The 16,494-nt window shown below is 40.6% G+C and overlaps 1 protein-coding gene across 2 annotated transcripts in view; it reads right to left on the reverse strand.

Annotated features, from left to right (window-relative positions):
- ATP10A (ATPase phospholipid transporting 10A (putative)) overlaps positions 1 to 16,494 on the reverse strand; it is a 147,840-nt gene that overhangs the window by 26,508 nt on the left and 104,838 nt on the right. For both annotated transcript variants that reach the window (XM_068140520.1, XM_068140528.1), the window contains 3 exons: positions 8,102 to 8,319; positions 6,488 to 6,682; positions 4,407 to 4,968 (listed from right to left, as the gene is read on the reverse strand). In XM_068140520.1, coding sequence (XP_067996621.1) covers positions 4,407 to 4,968; positions 6,488 to 6,682; positions 8,102 to 8,319 — 975 coding nt within the window. The remainder of the gene's footprint in view (positions 1 to 4,406; positions 4,969 to 6,487; positions 6,683 to 8,101; positions 8,320 to 16,494) is intronic.

Below are 16,494 nucleotides of genomic sequence, written 5' to 3' on the forward strand. Positions count from 1 at the left end.
TGTCACAGCCAATTTCCACTTTGAATAAAATGGCACAACTTCCACTTAGCTTTACTCTTCACTTAAAGCCATGTCTAAGAACTCCAAACCAGGACTAATTTCCTTTTCTCTCTTTAGTTGGGATTGGTTCAGTGTGCTCACACTGTGATCAAAAAAGAGTAATGAATATGACAGTGGCACATTTTGTTTCATCTCATTACCTGAAGTGATGTCTTCCAAAGTTAAAAACAGGTGACATGCATGTTTTTATCATCTAGGATCAAGACAGGTTAATGTACAACATACTCTAGTAGCAATCTTAAATAATATGAATTGCAGGGTTAGTACTAAAGTAAATGTACAAGCTGGTAAATTTTAGATTGGAACAGTTGAGTGAAAATGCCTGGTACCATATGGCAGGAGGTTTTTTTGTTTGTTTCTTTTTTTCCCCCTTAAAGTCTGAATTTTTTTGGGGGGTAGAGAAACATTTCGTAATTGCAATATTTGTGTTGCTGGTACTTGCAGAATAGAATAGAATAGAATAGAATAGAATAGAATAGAATAGAATAGACCAGGTTGGAAGAGACCTTCAAGATCATTGTGTCCAACCTATCATTCAACACCACCCAACCAACTAAACCATGCAACCAAGCAGTCTATCAAGTCTCCTCCTGAAGACCTTCAGACAATCACCAGTCAAAGAATCAGGTGAGTGCCATTTGTCATAAGAAGTCTGAGCATTGGAAGAGAGCTACTATATATGATCTCAGCTCACCCCTGGATATGCTCACCCCTCTCAACTGATCACACTGAGAACCTGTTGGTGCTATACCCTTATATTAAGCACTTAACATAGGTATGTCAATTAGATGGCATAAATCTAGATAGCCTCCAGAGGTCTCTTCCAACCCCTATCATTCTTCAACATCTTACTGTTTATACTGCTCAGTGCCCATTTCCTCCCTGTTCTTAAAAGGACAATGCAGATATATTATTCTGGAAGAATATTTCTACAAATATGATTTGCAATTGGAAAACCCTTTCTTACACTATTGCTTGTAGCTCTGACACACACACCACCAGCTTCTTTCAGAAGTTATGAAAACAGATCACAACTAGATTCAGTTGCAACATTAAGTAGAAATACACATATATGGGACTGATAGCCTAGCACAGATTAATTTAGCTTCTTTTCTGTTTGTGAATGATAATGATTTTGGCATATGTGACTTAGCTCTGTAACATTCAGCTGGCAAGAATTCTTCCTAATTTTTTGTGATACATTGCTATTCTAGAGAGAAATGTCTTGGTTTTTTAATATCCCTCATGAAACTGTCTTACAGGACTAGCTACTGCAGTCACTCATTGATTTAAATGCTTCAAAATTGAATGGGTGCTTAAATACATCAGAAGTTGTTTCTATCCCTCCAAGGTTAGGTGGTGTTAATCACTTCAGATCTGTCTGAATACCATGGGTGAGAATGCAGTGATCATTATGTCAAATGCTTATACCACCTTCAATAAACAACCACAGAAATTCTCTACAAATTCAGATATGCACATAATTTTCTGTATATATTCTCAATTCCAGAGTGGAAGACTCCATCTCTCTCCTTCACCAGCATACCAGTGACAGCTAAATCCCTTTGTAACTCTTCGTGTGCCTTATCAGTCCTACCCTGAGATTCTTCTTCCTTCTGCTCAGAAGTTAGAAGGTGGAAGGAATCTCCCACAGACAAAACCCAGTTGTGGAGATTCTTTTTTAGCTGGAATTCTTTTTAGCAGTATAACCACATAGACCACATCAGCAAATAAGCCTTCTCCAGAAGAATGACAGAGAGATAGCAGTGTTCTGATTGCTTCATTTCCTTCCACGATTACAAGCTGCATAAAGCCAGCCCAGTCCATTGTTTTCTCAATGACTTATTTTCACAGTTCCTGTGATTTGGGTATTGACTCAAACAGTAATTTTCTTATTTTTGAACATGGTGACTATTAAGATAAAGTAAAAACAATACACTTTTGGAAATTATGTCAAGGCTTTTGGAAATATCTGCATGCTATCAGAAAACACCAGGTTTCATGGTTTCAACTAGATCTACAGGCAGAGCAAAGGGAGTAATTTCAGTTTTCAAGATTAAGGCAATTTTGAATTTTCTGTAAGACACAACTGAAGGTACAAGAGAATACTTTTGTTTCTGATGTTGGGCTGCTTCTCATGTTGTAATTTAAAATACTCTTCCTTCCAAACAGTGACTTTTGTGTCTGACAAGACCCAGTCATGCCACGTGATGTTTGAGTTGGGAGATTACAGACACAGTGCTGCCTTGATTCCTCAGTTTAAGGGCACAAGTATCACAAAGTCTCAAGATGCATGCTTGACTGGTGCACAATTTGCATGTGCCTGAGTCACTAACAAAGCAAAAATTGAGCACTGGGAATAGCTGTCATTTTGATTCACTTATTGGTCAATGTTTAAAAATGATAAATGCTTGAATTCCCATAGCATCACATCTCCTCCCACGCCAGAGATCAGGATGAAATCACTAACAGAAGCTGCAATATAGATAATAGCCACAGCACAAATCTTCTGAGGCTCCCTCTACCTGGGGAATACATTCCTGTAATTGGAAAAAGATGTTGTTCCCTCAAGAATTGGCAACATATCCACTGACATTACGATACTGCAGGCAGAGATGTGAATTCAGGTCCAGGAGTGAAGCTGCCCAAGAGAAAAGTCAAACTTTTTTTTTCAGACAGATCCACTGAAATGTACAGAATTACTGAAGCCAGCAGTGGCCCAGAGGGCTAGAAAACAAGGGAAAGTTCTTATGATGTTCTAGTGGCTGGACTTTACACTGCTTGCAAAAGCAAAATATACTAAAACTCATAGTTCAATTTGAGCCAAAAAAACTTAAACAAAGCAATAAACCAAACCACAACACAGTTTCAAAGTCACCTGCAATACCCCTGCCTGTAAAGATAGTGGAATAGTTGCTTTCCCATCTACAGAATCTGCTCATTGTCAACACTGATCTTCAGGAACTCTGCTTCCCTTTCTCTGAAATACACCACCTTTGGTAATGTCACTATTGTTTAGTTTTCTAACTGGCCTTGTTTTCACTTAGGTGGGTCTTAGATCCTCCTGAAATTTGCCCAAAATTTCTGTGATCCATTGAGTTTACTGTGTGTACACACAGCAGCTGCAAACATAGTCTATTAAATGCTGATAAAATATTTAGGACTTGGCATAAAATATTTTTTTTTTTCCTTGTAATGCTCAGTACTCATTCTGATAACTCATTTTCAAACATTATTTTCTAGGTATGTTATTAGAGATTCTCAGTACTACTAATTCTCTGTTAGTACTTTGGAGGGAAACAAGTTTCCACAGATGCTCTCTGTAGCTTCTGTCATATCAGATCTTTACCAAAAAATTAATCATGAATACTTTGTTGTTAGTTAAGAACAAGTTGTTCTTATTTTTTTTTTTGGCTCAGCTTTGATTTATGTGGCTGTAAACAGAAAGCTAATGCCAACATTTTTCTGTTATTTCATTAAACTAAAATCACACAGTATAAGCCTTTCACAATTGTTTACTTCAACTGATGTTGAAGTAACCACGAAGTTAGTGAAACATGGGAAGTACCTCTAGCACTTTCAGGCTGTGTCCATTCATACTGGGGTAACCTTTAAATACTGAACTAAATTCAGTATTGAAAATATAGCAAATTAGATGCAAATTGATACCTGTGCATTTCCTTGAACTTCTGAATGTTTACCGAGTTCTTCTTGAATTCAATTACAATCAGCAGCTATATAAGGTTCTCCCTATTTCATGCAGTATCTGGGAGCTGGTAAGACTCCATGCTTTTATGAGGTAATCCATTTTCATAGCTACATGTCTATTACCAACTCATCTAAACAGCACCTCTTCCACTTCTGCCACAACCTTTCTTGGCATAGTCACACCAAGGTAAATGTGTTAATTTATATAAACATATTACAGCAAAAGGCTGTAAAGAGTCACAAATGAAAGAGAGAGGGGAGCTGCAATTAGAAGTACTTGGGTTTCATATAAAATGCTCAAATAATCAAGCACTGCCAGGAAGGATTTCCTGAAGAAATGTAAATTGCTTTGGCAGAGTTTGAAAAAATTCTTTCAAAGTAAAGATCTATAGTAAAAGACCTTGAACATATATTAACTCATTCTTGTAAGGTGAACAACCTATTGTTACAGAAAATATCCCATAATAACAAAGCATTAGAAGAGAGACAGCTGCCATTCTACATTCCCTGTATTCACAACGAAAGCAGGTAGGTCTACATGCTAGAGAAGCAATAAGATATGATGAGCTTTTGATCAGTTATTGAGAACTGCCGCTCTCCTACCCCCACTCCCACCAAGAGGTAAGTAAGAGATGTACCTGAAGAGCAGGGCAGAAGAAGATCCATAACAACTGAATCTGCTCCTTTAGTGTAAACATTTATTTCACCTGTGAGAGGATGTCTGACCACTACTGACATCCTTTTCCTGATGGAATCAAAGCCTAATGTATGTAACACTTCAAAGCTTAATGTTCCCAGGTGAGGTAGCTCCACTGATACCTGGTCAGACAGCCTTCCAACCAGAGAACAGTTATATGCCCTTGCTGCATAGACAAGGGCAGCTTCATCTGGACTCTCTGCTTCATAACGGAGTTCCCCTTCCTCAGGTCCACTCCCTACAGCTGTCCGGCCTTGCTGGGAGCTGTAGCCATTGTTATTCATCTGTGCAGAGTATGCCAGTTTCTCTTCCAGTTTTAAGAGAGTGCTATCCGTAGATGTAGATGAAAGCACACTTAAACCAAATTTGTGCATTGACTTGCTTGTAGCTAGACTAGATGAACTGCTGCTGTTAGATCCAGAGGTCAAGCGACTTGGAGTGAATCTTCGTATGAAGTCTTCTATGGTTTTCACTGGAGATTTTAGTTCAAATCGATCTCTAACCTTGAGAAGCAAAAGCCAAACCAATGAGCAACACCTAAAGAAAAGCTGTACAAAAATTCTGACATTGATAGTCAGTCTAAGCAGCTCAACCTGAGGAGAATTCATCTGAAAGCAAAAATTAGTGTATTCGTATTATGAGAAAGGAAAGTAAATGGACAAAACTGACTCAACAGCAAAAAAAACCCCTCACTAGAACTTCAGATTATACCTGTGTGTGAAAGCACATGCTTGTATTAAACCCATTTTTAGTTCTTTCACCTCCTCAGTTATGACTAGAAGATAGACTGTCAATGTTGTAGTATCATCACTACTGCATACTAAAAACTACCATTAGTAGCAAATATTCACATCTTTTGTGCATATTCATTGATGGTATTAAAAAAAGTTGAGGTTGATGCAAGAGTTATTTCTGTTGAAAAGCATGGTATCAGAAATTTTTATGAGAATATGCCAATGCTGACAATGTTCTCATGAGAAATGTGTTGAAATAAGTAAACTGTCTTCTCTTTCAGCATCAAAGTATTTTGGTTCAGTTTTATCACTCACCTCAGTTTACATAGAACTTTAAAAACAGATATAATGTTATTAATAGCAACATCATATTCACAGTATTATGTTACTACGTAACAGTGTGGCATTCCTGAAACAGCAAAATTGAGCATTCTCCAAATGTTTCCCTGGCACAAAAACATTGCAGACTAGCCCACCTTTTTTTCGCTCCTTCCAATCTGGAACAGAAACAAATCAGAATTTGCTCCAGAATGGAAATTCCAGCTGCTGGCTAGCCTCAATACATCATTCCATTATACTTTTGTCTTACAGATCATCTTGGGATTGTGTTTTTGAAATCTTCATTAATCAATGACACCAGTTTAGGCTGACTTAAGCAGCAATGATCATTGTTTCCCATAATGAGCTTAAGATGCATCTTTGACATAGTTTGGAAGTTTTAAGTGACATTTTCCAAGCATATTCTCTCTTTAAACTTTTAAAAATGTCTCAAACTTTTCTTAATTTCCTCCACATGTACAAGATATTCACAGACAGCTTATATTATTTTCTGGGAAGTCTTGCATATTTACAATGTTGAGTAGTGACAGGACTAGGGGGAATTGAGCAAAACTAGAAATGGGTAGATTGAGATTGGATATTAGGAAGAAGTTCTTCAGCATGAGGGTGATGAGACACTGGAACAGGTTGTCCAGGGAGGTGGTAGAAGCCCCATCTCTGGAAGTTCTTAAGGCCAGGCTGGATGGGGGTCTGAGTAACCTGATCTAGTGTGAGCTGACCCTGCCCATGGCAGGGCAGTTGGAACTTGAGGTCCCTTCCAACCCTGACCACTCTATGATTCTATGATAACTAAACTTGCTCAATAACATCATGGTTCAAAGAGTTGCCTAAAAACTAGTTCCAGCTGTTTCTCACTAGAACAGGAGGCTTTCATTTGCCCAACTTACAAGATAAATTAGAGTCAGTGCAAAAGAAGCTTAACCTTTCTTTTACTGTTTCTTTAACTCACCTTCTGTCGGGGCTGATTTGGTGCAGTAACCACAACTGTATTACATATAGTCAAAGCAATGAAGAAGTCAAAAATGTCACATAGTTCTGGACTCAGATGGGCTAATGGCTGTTCATGGCTTCTCATGATGTCCAGATGTTTTGCACATTCATTCACTTTTTCTAACAAACTTGGATCAGGTGTGATGTCCTTCTCCTAGTAATAACAAAGCAGTGATTAATACCTGTGATTCTGCAGATTTCCAAAGCAACATAAAGAAATCAAAGTATCCAAAGTAGTGCCGACATCAAGAGTTTCATGGTGATTTTACTCCATAGAGTGGAGAGGCCTGTAAGACACCCATTCTGGACTATAAACAGTTAGCACTGACCCTGCCAATAGAAATGGAAATGCAAGCAACTCTGTTACCAACTTTTTCACTACAGCAGCAATATTCATCTACTTTGGAGGTAGTGGACAGGAGAAGTTATGCACTAATCTAATCTTCTCTCATCTAATTCAAAGATTTTTATAAACCAAACCAAAGAAATGAAAACATTAGACAGCAATGACATTCAAAGCTTGGCCTTACATCAGCACAATAAAATGAAACCATCTTGGACTGTTAGAGAACAACAATTATCCACACATTTGAAGCTAATTCATGTGTTTTCTTATACTGAAAGACAGAGCACTTTACACTTTAGTACTTTGCATTTATTTATTTATTGTCAAAGCAAAGTCTGGTGTTTCTTAAGACTGGAAGATGTAAGGACCTGATCTAAGGGCCTTTCTTCTGTAGAATTTTATCTGGTGATGCTCAGCAGCTGATGAATCTGAACAACCCCATGTATAAAAACTGCAACATGGAATTGTACCAAAAGAGCTTACTGTTGACTGAAACCAAGAAGTTCCACCAGTGAAAATGCCATCTTTCTGTATCTAGATTTGTAAATTGTTTTAAGGGTGAATTTGTGTCAACAGTGCCACCATACAAAATACCTAGACAGACAAATCTTCTCTGATGTCTTGTCACTATTCAGCTCACATGAAATTTCCAGGGAATTACAATAGCATAAAAATAATTTAAACAAAGTAAAGTTGTAAGAAAAAAAAATCAGAAACATATTGAAACGTATAAGTTTTTTATCTTTTTCTAAAATACAACACATGCAACCCAGTAATAAACTCGAATCACATAAAAATTTATGCTATGGTGTATGTCAACCATGTCAAAGAATTGGAATACGGAGTGTCCAGCCCAGTACTTTATAGTTTTAAAATCCTCAGACAAAAAAGAGGCCTATGCGGAGCAATGAGAATCCTTGACCTCAAACCTTATGCTACTCTCAGTTGTGTAGATAAAGGCACACATTTTCTTTTCAGAATCAAGATATAACTAAACCAAAAGTTTCAGTTTACCTTTAGCTTGCTCCCACAGAGAAGGTAGTTAGATGAGATCTATGCCAGCAGTTGATTGTTTTTTTTGTATAAACAGCTGTGGCTACATAAAATATATGCCAAGAAGTCTATAAGAGGTACACAGTGTGCTGCAGATTCCTTTATCTTTCCCTTTTCAGGATGTTGTTCTATTAAAAGACACAGGATGCTGCACATTTATTTCTCATGACTTACCATTGGGCTACTGAATGCAGTGTGCTTTGAGAGTATGCTTGCTCTTTTTGCTTCAGCTCTGCTACCTGTGCGCCGGTGGGTTTTGGTACTCTGGCTTCTGTGGATTACTTTGATGCTCTGATGGCTGCAGATACTATCACGCTGGGATAGAGTTCCTCCTTTTGGGGCTGCCTCGTCTTCTTCAGAATCAGGCTCTTGGTACATTGCCAAGCGTTTGGCTATCAGCAAAAATACAGAGGGAGAAATGTTGTGTATATTAAACATGGCTGAGAAGGAGGAAGAGGGACATGGTGACTTTAAGTGATCCAATTTTAACATTATACTGTGCTTTCACAGTAAGAATGAATGATTCCATTATTAGCGGATAACAAAGTCTAGTCTTAATAGAATGGTAGTCTCTAACAGAGGATGCAAATAACAGAATTAGGAATGTAATGAAACGCATTACACTCTCTCTGAAGGGCAGTTAGACTCTGGTAATTCGGGGCACCTCTGAAGACTATTCTACACCTCAGTATGATCACAGTATCACAGTATCACACTATCACCAAGGTTGGAAGAGACCTCAAAGATCATCAAGTCCAACCTGTCGCCACAGACCTCATGACTAGACCATGGCACCAAGTGCCATGTCCCATCTCCTCTTGAATCTCTCCAGGGATGGTGACTCCACCATCTCCCTAGGCAGCACATTCCAAAGGTGAATGACTCTCTCCGTGAAGAACTTTCTCCTCACCTCGAGCCTAAACTTCCCCTGGTGCATCTTGAGACTGTGTCCTCTCGTTCTGCTGCTGGTTGCCTGGGAGAAGACACCAACTCCCTCCAGGCTACAATCCCCCTTCAGGTAGTTGTAGGCAGCAATGAGGTCTCCCCTGAGCCTCCTCTTCTCCAGGCTAAACAATCCCAGCTCCCTCAGCCTCTCCTTGTAGGGCTTGTGCTCAAGGCCTCTCCCCAGCCTTGTTGACCTTCTCCTGACACGTTCAAGTGTCTCGATGTCCTTCTTAAACTGAGGGGCCCAGAACTGGACACAGGACTCAAGGACACACATGATTGGAGTGCTGAGCTGGGGGGTTACAGGCTCTTTAGGAGAGACAGGCGAGGCAGAAGAGGAGGAGGGGTGGCTCTGTATATTAGGGAGTCACTCTCTGCTATGGAACTTGAGGTGGAAAATGAAGGGATTGAGAGCCTGTGGGTTAAAATCAGAGGGCAGCCTAACAAATCTAACATCCTGGTTGGAGTCTGTTATAGACCACCCAACCAGGATGAGGAGGCTGATGAATTATTCTATAAACAACTGGAGGCTGTCTCAAGATCATCAGATCTTGTCCTTGTGGGTGCCTTCAACCTGCCTGATATCTGCTGGGAACTTAATTCAGCAGAGAGGAGGCAGTCCAGAAGATTCCTGGAGCGCATGGAGGACTGCTTCCTGACGCAGCTGTTAAGTGAGCCTACCAGGGGACAGGCTCTGCTTGGCCTGCTGTTCTCCAATAGAGAAGGGCTGGTGGGAGACGTGATCGTGGGAGGCCGCCTAGGGTGCAGTGACCAAGAGATAGTGAAGTTTTCAATATGCAGGGAGACAGAGAGGACCACCAACAGAACCTTCACCTTGGACTTCTGGAGGGCAAACGTCAGCCTGCCATCATGTTGGACTCTGCTCATCAGTCCAGTTGGTCAAGGTCCCTCTGCAGAGCCTTTCTGCCCTCTAACAGACCAACAACTGCTCCCAACTTGGTGTCATCTGCAAATTTGCTGATGACTGACTCAGTCCCCTCATCCAAATCATCAATGAAGATTAAAGAGGATGGGACCCAGCACTGATCCCTGGGGGACACCACTAGTGACTGGCTGCCAGCTGGATGTTGCACCATTCACCATCACTCTCTGGGCTTGGCCCTCCAGCCAGTTCCTAACCCAGCACAGAGTGTTGCTGTCCAAGTCACGAGCTGACAGCTTAGCCAGGAGTTTGCTGTGGGGGATGGTGTCAAAGGCCTTGCTGAAGTCCAGGTAGACTATATCCACAACCTTCCCCACGTCCACCAGGCAGGTCACCTGATCATAGAAGGAGATCAGGTTGGTCAGGCAGGATCTGCCCTTCCTAAATCCATGTTGGCTGGACCTGAGCCCTTGGCCATCCTTCAGGTGTGCAGTTATTGCCCCCAAGATGATCTGCTCCATAATTTTCCCTGGCACTGACGTCAGGCTGACAGGCCTGTAGCTTCCAGGTCCCTCCATCCAACCGTTCTTGTGGATGGGCATCACATTGGCCAGTTTCCAGTGATCTGGGACCTCTCTGGTGACCAGGACTGGTGGCCAATGATGGAGAGAGGCTTGGCCAGCTCATCTGCCAGCTCTCTCAGCACCCTAGGATGGATCCCATCCGGTCCCATGGACTTGTGATTATCCAAGTGGCTCAGAAAGTTCCTAGCTACTTCATCTTGGATTTTTGGGGCAATACACTGCTCCCTGACCCCGTCACCCAGCTCAGGAGGCCACTTGTCCTGAACTCCTCCTGCCTTACTGTTAAAGATTGAGGCAAAGAAGGTGTTCAGGACCTCAGCCTTTTCCTCATCTTCAGTCACAGTGTTCCCCTTCAGGTCCAATAAAGAGTGTAGGTTCTTCTTGCCCCCCTTTTTAGCATTGATATATTTATAAAAATGCTTTTTATTATCTGTGCCCAACCGGGCCTTTGCCTCTCTAATTTTTCCCCTACATAATCTAACAGCATCTTTAAACATATCAGGAGAAGCCTTCCCCTCCTTCCAAAGGTGATACAGCCTCTTTTTTTCCCTTAATTCCTTCAGGAGCTGCTTGATCATCCAGGCCGGTCACCTTCCCTGCTGGCTCGTCTTTCAGCACATGGGAACTGCCAATTCCTGTGTCTTCCAGAGCTCCTGTTTGAAGTAGGTCCAACCATCCTGGGCCCCTTGGTTCTTGAGGGCTGCTACCCAGGGAACTTTGCGAATAAGTTTCTTAAAAGGCTGAAGTTTGCCCTCCGGAAGTCCAAGGTGAAGGTTCTGTTGGTGCTCCTCTCTATCTCCCTGCATACTGAAAACTTCACTATCTCATGGTCACTGCACCCTAGACAGCCTCCCACGATCACGTCTCCCACCAGCCCTTCTCTATTGGAGAACAGCAGGTCAAGCAGAGCCTGGCCCCTGGTAGGCTCACTTAACAGCTGCATCAGGAAGCTGTCCTCCATGCACTCGAAGAAATCAACCAGATGATTTGGTCTTCACTGGCAGTCTGAGAAGGAAATAGACAATGCAGTAAACTTTCTTTTCCTTTCCAATAGAATATGGAAATTTAATAGGAAATATTTCCCAGCAAAAATGTCACACCTACCTAGTACCAATTAACTGATACCTGAAGTGTACTCAGAAGAAAAAAACCTACAGAGCATTATTGTCCTTGCTTTATAAATAGTGATGACATACAGGTAGCTTAGAAGCCTCACTTTAGGATGCAGGAACACAAACCTCGGTTCTCTACTCCTGTCCTTGTGATAAAACTATCCTGGAGTTCATCCCTTCCTCTCTTAACAGCATGATAGGCAGGACAACGAAGCATGCAGTATCAAAGAAAGGGTACCCTCACCTGCTGCAACATTTGTTTCTATCACAGTGTGGGGCCATGCAAAATACTTAGTGCACATGGAAGGAAAGAGTTGTTCTAAATTATATATTTTAGATGAATGATTCCTCAGCATCCGACTATGACAATTTAATGTTAGAAACCAACCCTGGCAGTTTTATACACAGAACTTAGAAAAGATTTACCCATATCAGAAAAGAAACAGAATGAAGCCATGAGCAGCTATGAATTCACCCCCTGTAATGACAGTCTCCATTTACCTTTATCTGATGTGTAACATATTTCTCCATTCCTAAAGACAACAGGCATATAATAATTTGGGTGATTCCTTACACAACCACATGCCACTTAAAGACATATCTATTTAGTCTTTCTTTAGGTATTCATGGAAAGGCTTTTCATTATTCTCTCAAACAATCCACGCAATCCAGATACACAGCACAAGCCATATGCTTCTGGCTTGGCTTTGTTTTGGTTCTCTGGTGTAACAAGTTCAATTTTCCTAATATCAAGTGCTAAATCACTAGCAAGTAAGTTAATTATTCAGAAGTTTTGTTTTTTTTTCTTTCAAAATACTTCCTAAGAAAAATTGTGCATTGCATATACTGAGTTTGGCATGGGATCATTTTTTACCAGCTAGCTTTAACATCAAAGAAAACACCTTCCTTGCCATCCACTGCAATTTTCAAACACGTTTTAGCTGTCAGAAAGCAGCTGGAGGAGTTGAAATCAGACCACACACAGTACATGGTGATAGATTGGTACCATGTATTGGAGGTTTTTTCAACTCCATTTGGAACATGCACAGGGCTCCTTCTGAACTGTGGGACCTGAGAGAGCTTCCCAGTCCTGGCTGTGAATGCACACCTGGATGTTTTTCCAACTGCATACCCAGGTATGTGACACCCTGTGCTACACTCTGACTCCTGCTGAAGAAAATTTAGGTCATAAAGGTTGAAAGGGCCAGAGTGTGTTTGGAGACACAGAGACTGCAGGGCACACTGCAGATCACTTCTGCCCCACAGGTCAAATGCAGCCCTGAGGAAACTGTGGATGTCTGAGGGATCTCCTTCACTGGCATTATTTGGTGTGATTCATGCTCCTTTGTATTATGTGGTGGGAAAGAGGTTGAGCAATGGCACATATAGCTGCTCCATAAAGCCACAGAGGTGCAAATAGAAGGGTACAGCACAGCTGCCTTCTCCTTTCAGTGTGTTGTAGGTTAAGGGTTAAACTTCCATAGAGATGGACGTCCTCCCAGAGGGGTGGAAAGTCTGTCCCAAGTGAGAGGCACTGAATAACGTAATGAGCTATTTCCTTCCTTTTCCTGCATATTCCTTATTTAAGAAGCAGAACTTCTGGTCAGCTCTCTCTTGGCTCTTGCTTTTGCTTTGTAGCATGGTGGGGAGAGCCTTACTGGTGGCTGGATGCTGTTTTCTGCTGCATAGTGGGGCCTAGTCCATCAGGAGCCTGGTCCATTGCCAATTCCTTACTACCTTTTGTACTTTGTTTACTTTTGTAGATATTACAAACTTCCAATTCTGTGCAAGTGCTTTTATTTACTCCTTTGGGGTAAATATACATTCTGTCCTGAGCTGGAAGCTCAAACCAGGACACAGTACCTACTTTGTCCTTTGATTCACATGACAGAACCTAGAAGACAGCTCAAAAAATTAGGTGGGTCACTGGTCAACTTGGTCCTTCTGTTGCATGGTAATGAGTTGCAAGGAAATGACGTTCACCTCACCTGGACAGTCTGCTTCCTGCAACTTGTTGCATTGCTTTGAGAGAGCACAGTTCTAATCTGTCCCATCACTCTACACTACTAATTCCCTCTTTCTTCTGCTCTGTATGCCTCTGTGCCTTTTCCCAATATAAGTGTAGATCCCCATACTATGAATTTAATTCAACTGATCACAGATTTATCTATATCAGAAGCAGTCCACAGTGCCAAAGTGATTTGCAGAATGTCATAAGCACTGATCCATACCCTTGTTTGAGATATGAGCCAGGCTTGCTCACTGCTTCTCCTAGGCATCCCTGTCTCCTTCCAGAAGAAACCCAGGCATGCAAGAAAGGAAGAGGCCATAGAGGTATCACAGTGTGTCACTTTAAGAAGATGCCTCAAGTACTAGACTGGATCAGCACACTGAAATACTTCTGTCCTTCTTTGCGCTGGGTGTACACTCTGGAATGAGACCTGGACAGCAGTGCCCCAGACTGATAGCATAAGGCCTACCTTAATTATCTTCTGCAGGCCCCTATATACATGCTGCAAACCCCAAGTCAAAAAAGCCTTGCTCAAGACAACACATCAGTAAGGTTTTCTGCATGTTAACAAAGTTCAAAACTTAAATCATATGAAGCATATTTTTGTACTTCATCTTCACTAAGCCTCTTAGCAGTAAATCCAGTCATAAGGAAGATGTTGCAACCTGTAGACACTCAGTCTCTCTTAGGAAAAGCATTAAAAAAGCTTGAATTTGGGATAAAAGCTAAGATTCCTTGTCAAAAGGACTGGCTGCAATCATTCTTTTCTGCTTTGCAAAATGTACTACCTGGTTAGTTCAACTCTGTTCTGAGCAGAGGTTATAAAAAAAAAGAGATGTTTTAATAATCCTACCTAGTTCAAGCTTCTGCTCTGAAAATACTCCTTGAAATACATACTTCAAAGATCCTGAACTGATTATAATCTTATTCCATGTCAAGATCTCTGTGGCTAAGTACAGGATGCATTTCATGCAGAATACATAGTTATACTCACATACCATATCTCTGTATTCCTCCTTCTTTCTTACACCTAAAAATACTTTGTTTATTCAACATAGCAAAAGCTCTTTCTTATTGCAGCACTCAGCTTATTTATCAGTAATGTATCAGTATCACAGTCCTTTCTAGTCTATGCAATGCCAACTATCTCTTGCTCTCTACACAGGTTTTCTTTGTAGCACATTCATTTAATTTTTCCTGCTGCTGAGAAAAAGGGAAAGTAGACACAAGACTAGAATATCATTTAGACAAGTCAAATGAGAATTTTTTTGATACAAAGAGTGTTATTTCAGTTTATACCAAGGTAAGCTTGGTATAAAAAAACCAGCCCTTGGCACATTTCAGCATTTTCTCAAGTGCAGTTTTACATACTATGCTGCAAGAATTAAGAAGTTTGAAGAAATAATAAAATCCAGTTCAATCATTATATTATGGCTAAGGTTCACAATGCTTCAGCTGTGCGAAGCGTGCTTCTTTGGGAACACACTATTCTTTCCACCCACTCAGCTCTCTCCAACTCAGAACCTTTTCCAGTGAACATTATAACCTGAGAGACATTGTTATAGGATGCTTTTCAGTTTCAGCACTGAAAATGGATGGCCTTGATCTTTTGTCTGATAGAGAGGTTTTTATTAAGGGCAAAGACACAAACAACTTTGAGAAATGCAGCAATACAATTAACAAAAGTCAGATTTCACTATCCTCTATTTAATTTTATATTTATGGCACAAAGAAGAAACGATAATTAATACTCCAAGAACTCTCTTTCATCTTTCAGAAGAAAACAGTAAGATATAAATAAAAATATTGTAGTAGATCATCAGTATTTTAAGGGACAATCTTTTATTTTAAAAACACTTTTTTTTTTTTTGGGTTTTGCTTGGTTTTGTTCTACCTTCCATGCTACCTATGTTCTGTGATGCATCATCTATTTTGCAGGCTGATAGAGACAGTGTTTCCCCCATAGTCAGAAGATCCCCTAACCAGTGAAATGGGATCAGGAAACTCTAAAGAACTTCCCTTTGAGCAGAATAAAACTGCAGACCCCCTAAACCAGAGTAATTCAGATGTGAGCCCTGATTTCACCATGGGATAATTCCATTTCACCCCAAATCATTGAATAAGGCTGTTACTGAACTACCAAGAAGTAAATCTAGATGTGCAGTACTTACTTACACCACCACGCCACCTTATTTCCTTTATTTTATGAGTGCAAGCTTATTTCACTTTGAAATGCGCTCTAGTGTTTATGTAAAGAGTCAGCCAAGAAGCTAGCATGCTATAAATTTGTACAAGTGTGCTAGCATAATTGTAACTTGATTTACTTTGCAAGTCCTTTCCCATAAGGACAAGTCTGGAGGTAAGAAACACCAAGATTTTCCTTCCTTTCCCCTCTTGGTATCCCCAGGGGTTTATAAAGAATAACCATAAATCCTTCATTAAGAACTTTTTACTCCACTTTATATCATTCCTATGTTTCTGGACATTTCCAGAGCAATTTTGAGTGTTAAGTATTTGTTTAGAAAAAGGTATTATCTGTTTCTAAATATCATAGAATGGCTTAGGTTGGATGTGACCTCAGGGATCATATACTCCAACCTCCCCACCACAGGCAGGGATGCCTCTCAAGTAGACTTGTCTGGCTTTGAACACCCTCAGGGAGGAAACATCCACAACCTGCCTGGGCAGCTTATTCCAGACTCCCACCACCCTCATATTGAAGAATGTCTTCCTAAAATCCAGTCTAAATATGAATTATTCTGTCTTTCATAGGATTTAAAGTGGGGCACCTCTAATGTCCTGAGTTCTACATCTGTTGGCACTGGTTCTCTCTTCAGATACCAGTGAATTTTTTTCAAAATGCAATTAATCAATGTAAAGAGAAACTGCAAACAAGCTACCAGTGTCTGAAGCATCCAGTACTGCTAAAGGTTTTGATCTTCCTGCAGAAAGCCTAAATGAACCAGCCTGATTTCTGGATTGTCAAATTTTGTAATGATGGCAGGTATTATATCCCTTTGGAAACAGCAGCT

This window comes from Melanerpes formicivorus, unplaced genomic scaffold (genome assembly GCF_026170545.1).
Source record: "Melanerpes formicivorus ecotype bairdi unplaced genomic scaffold, bMelFor1.0.p_v2 SCAF_1, whole genome shotgun sequence".
Lineage (NCBI taxonomy): Eukaryota > Metazoa > Chordata > Aves > Piciformes > Picidae > Melanerpes > Melanerpes formicivorus.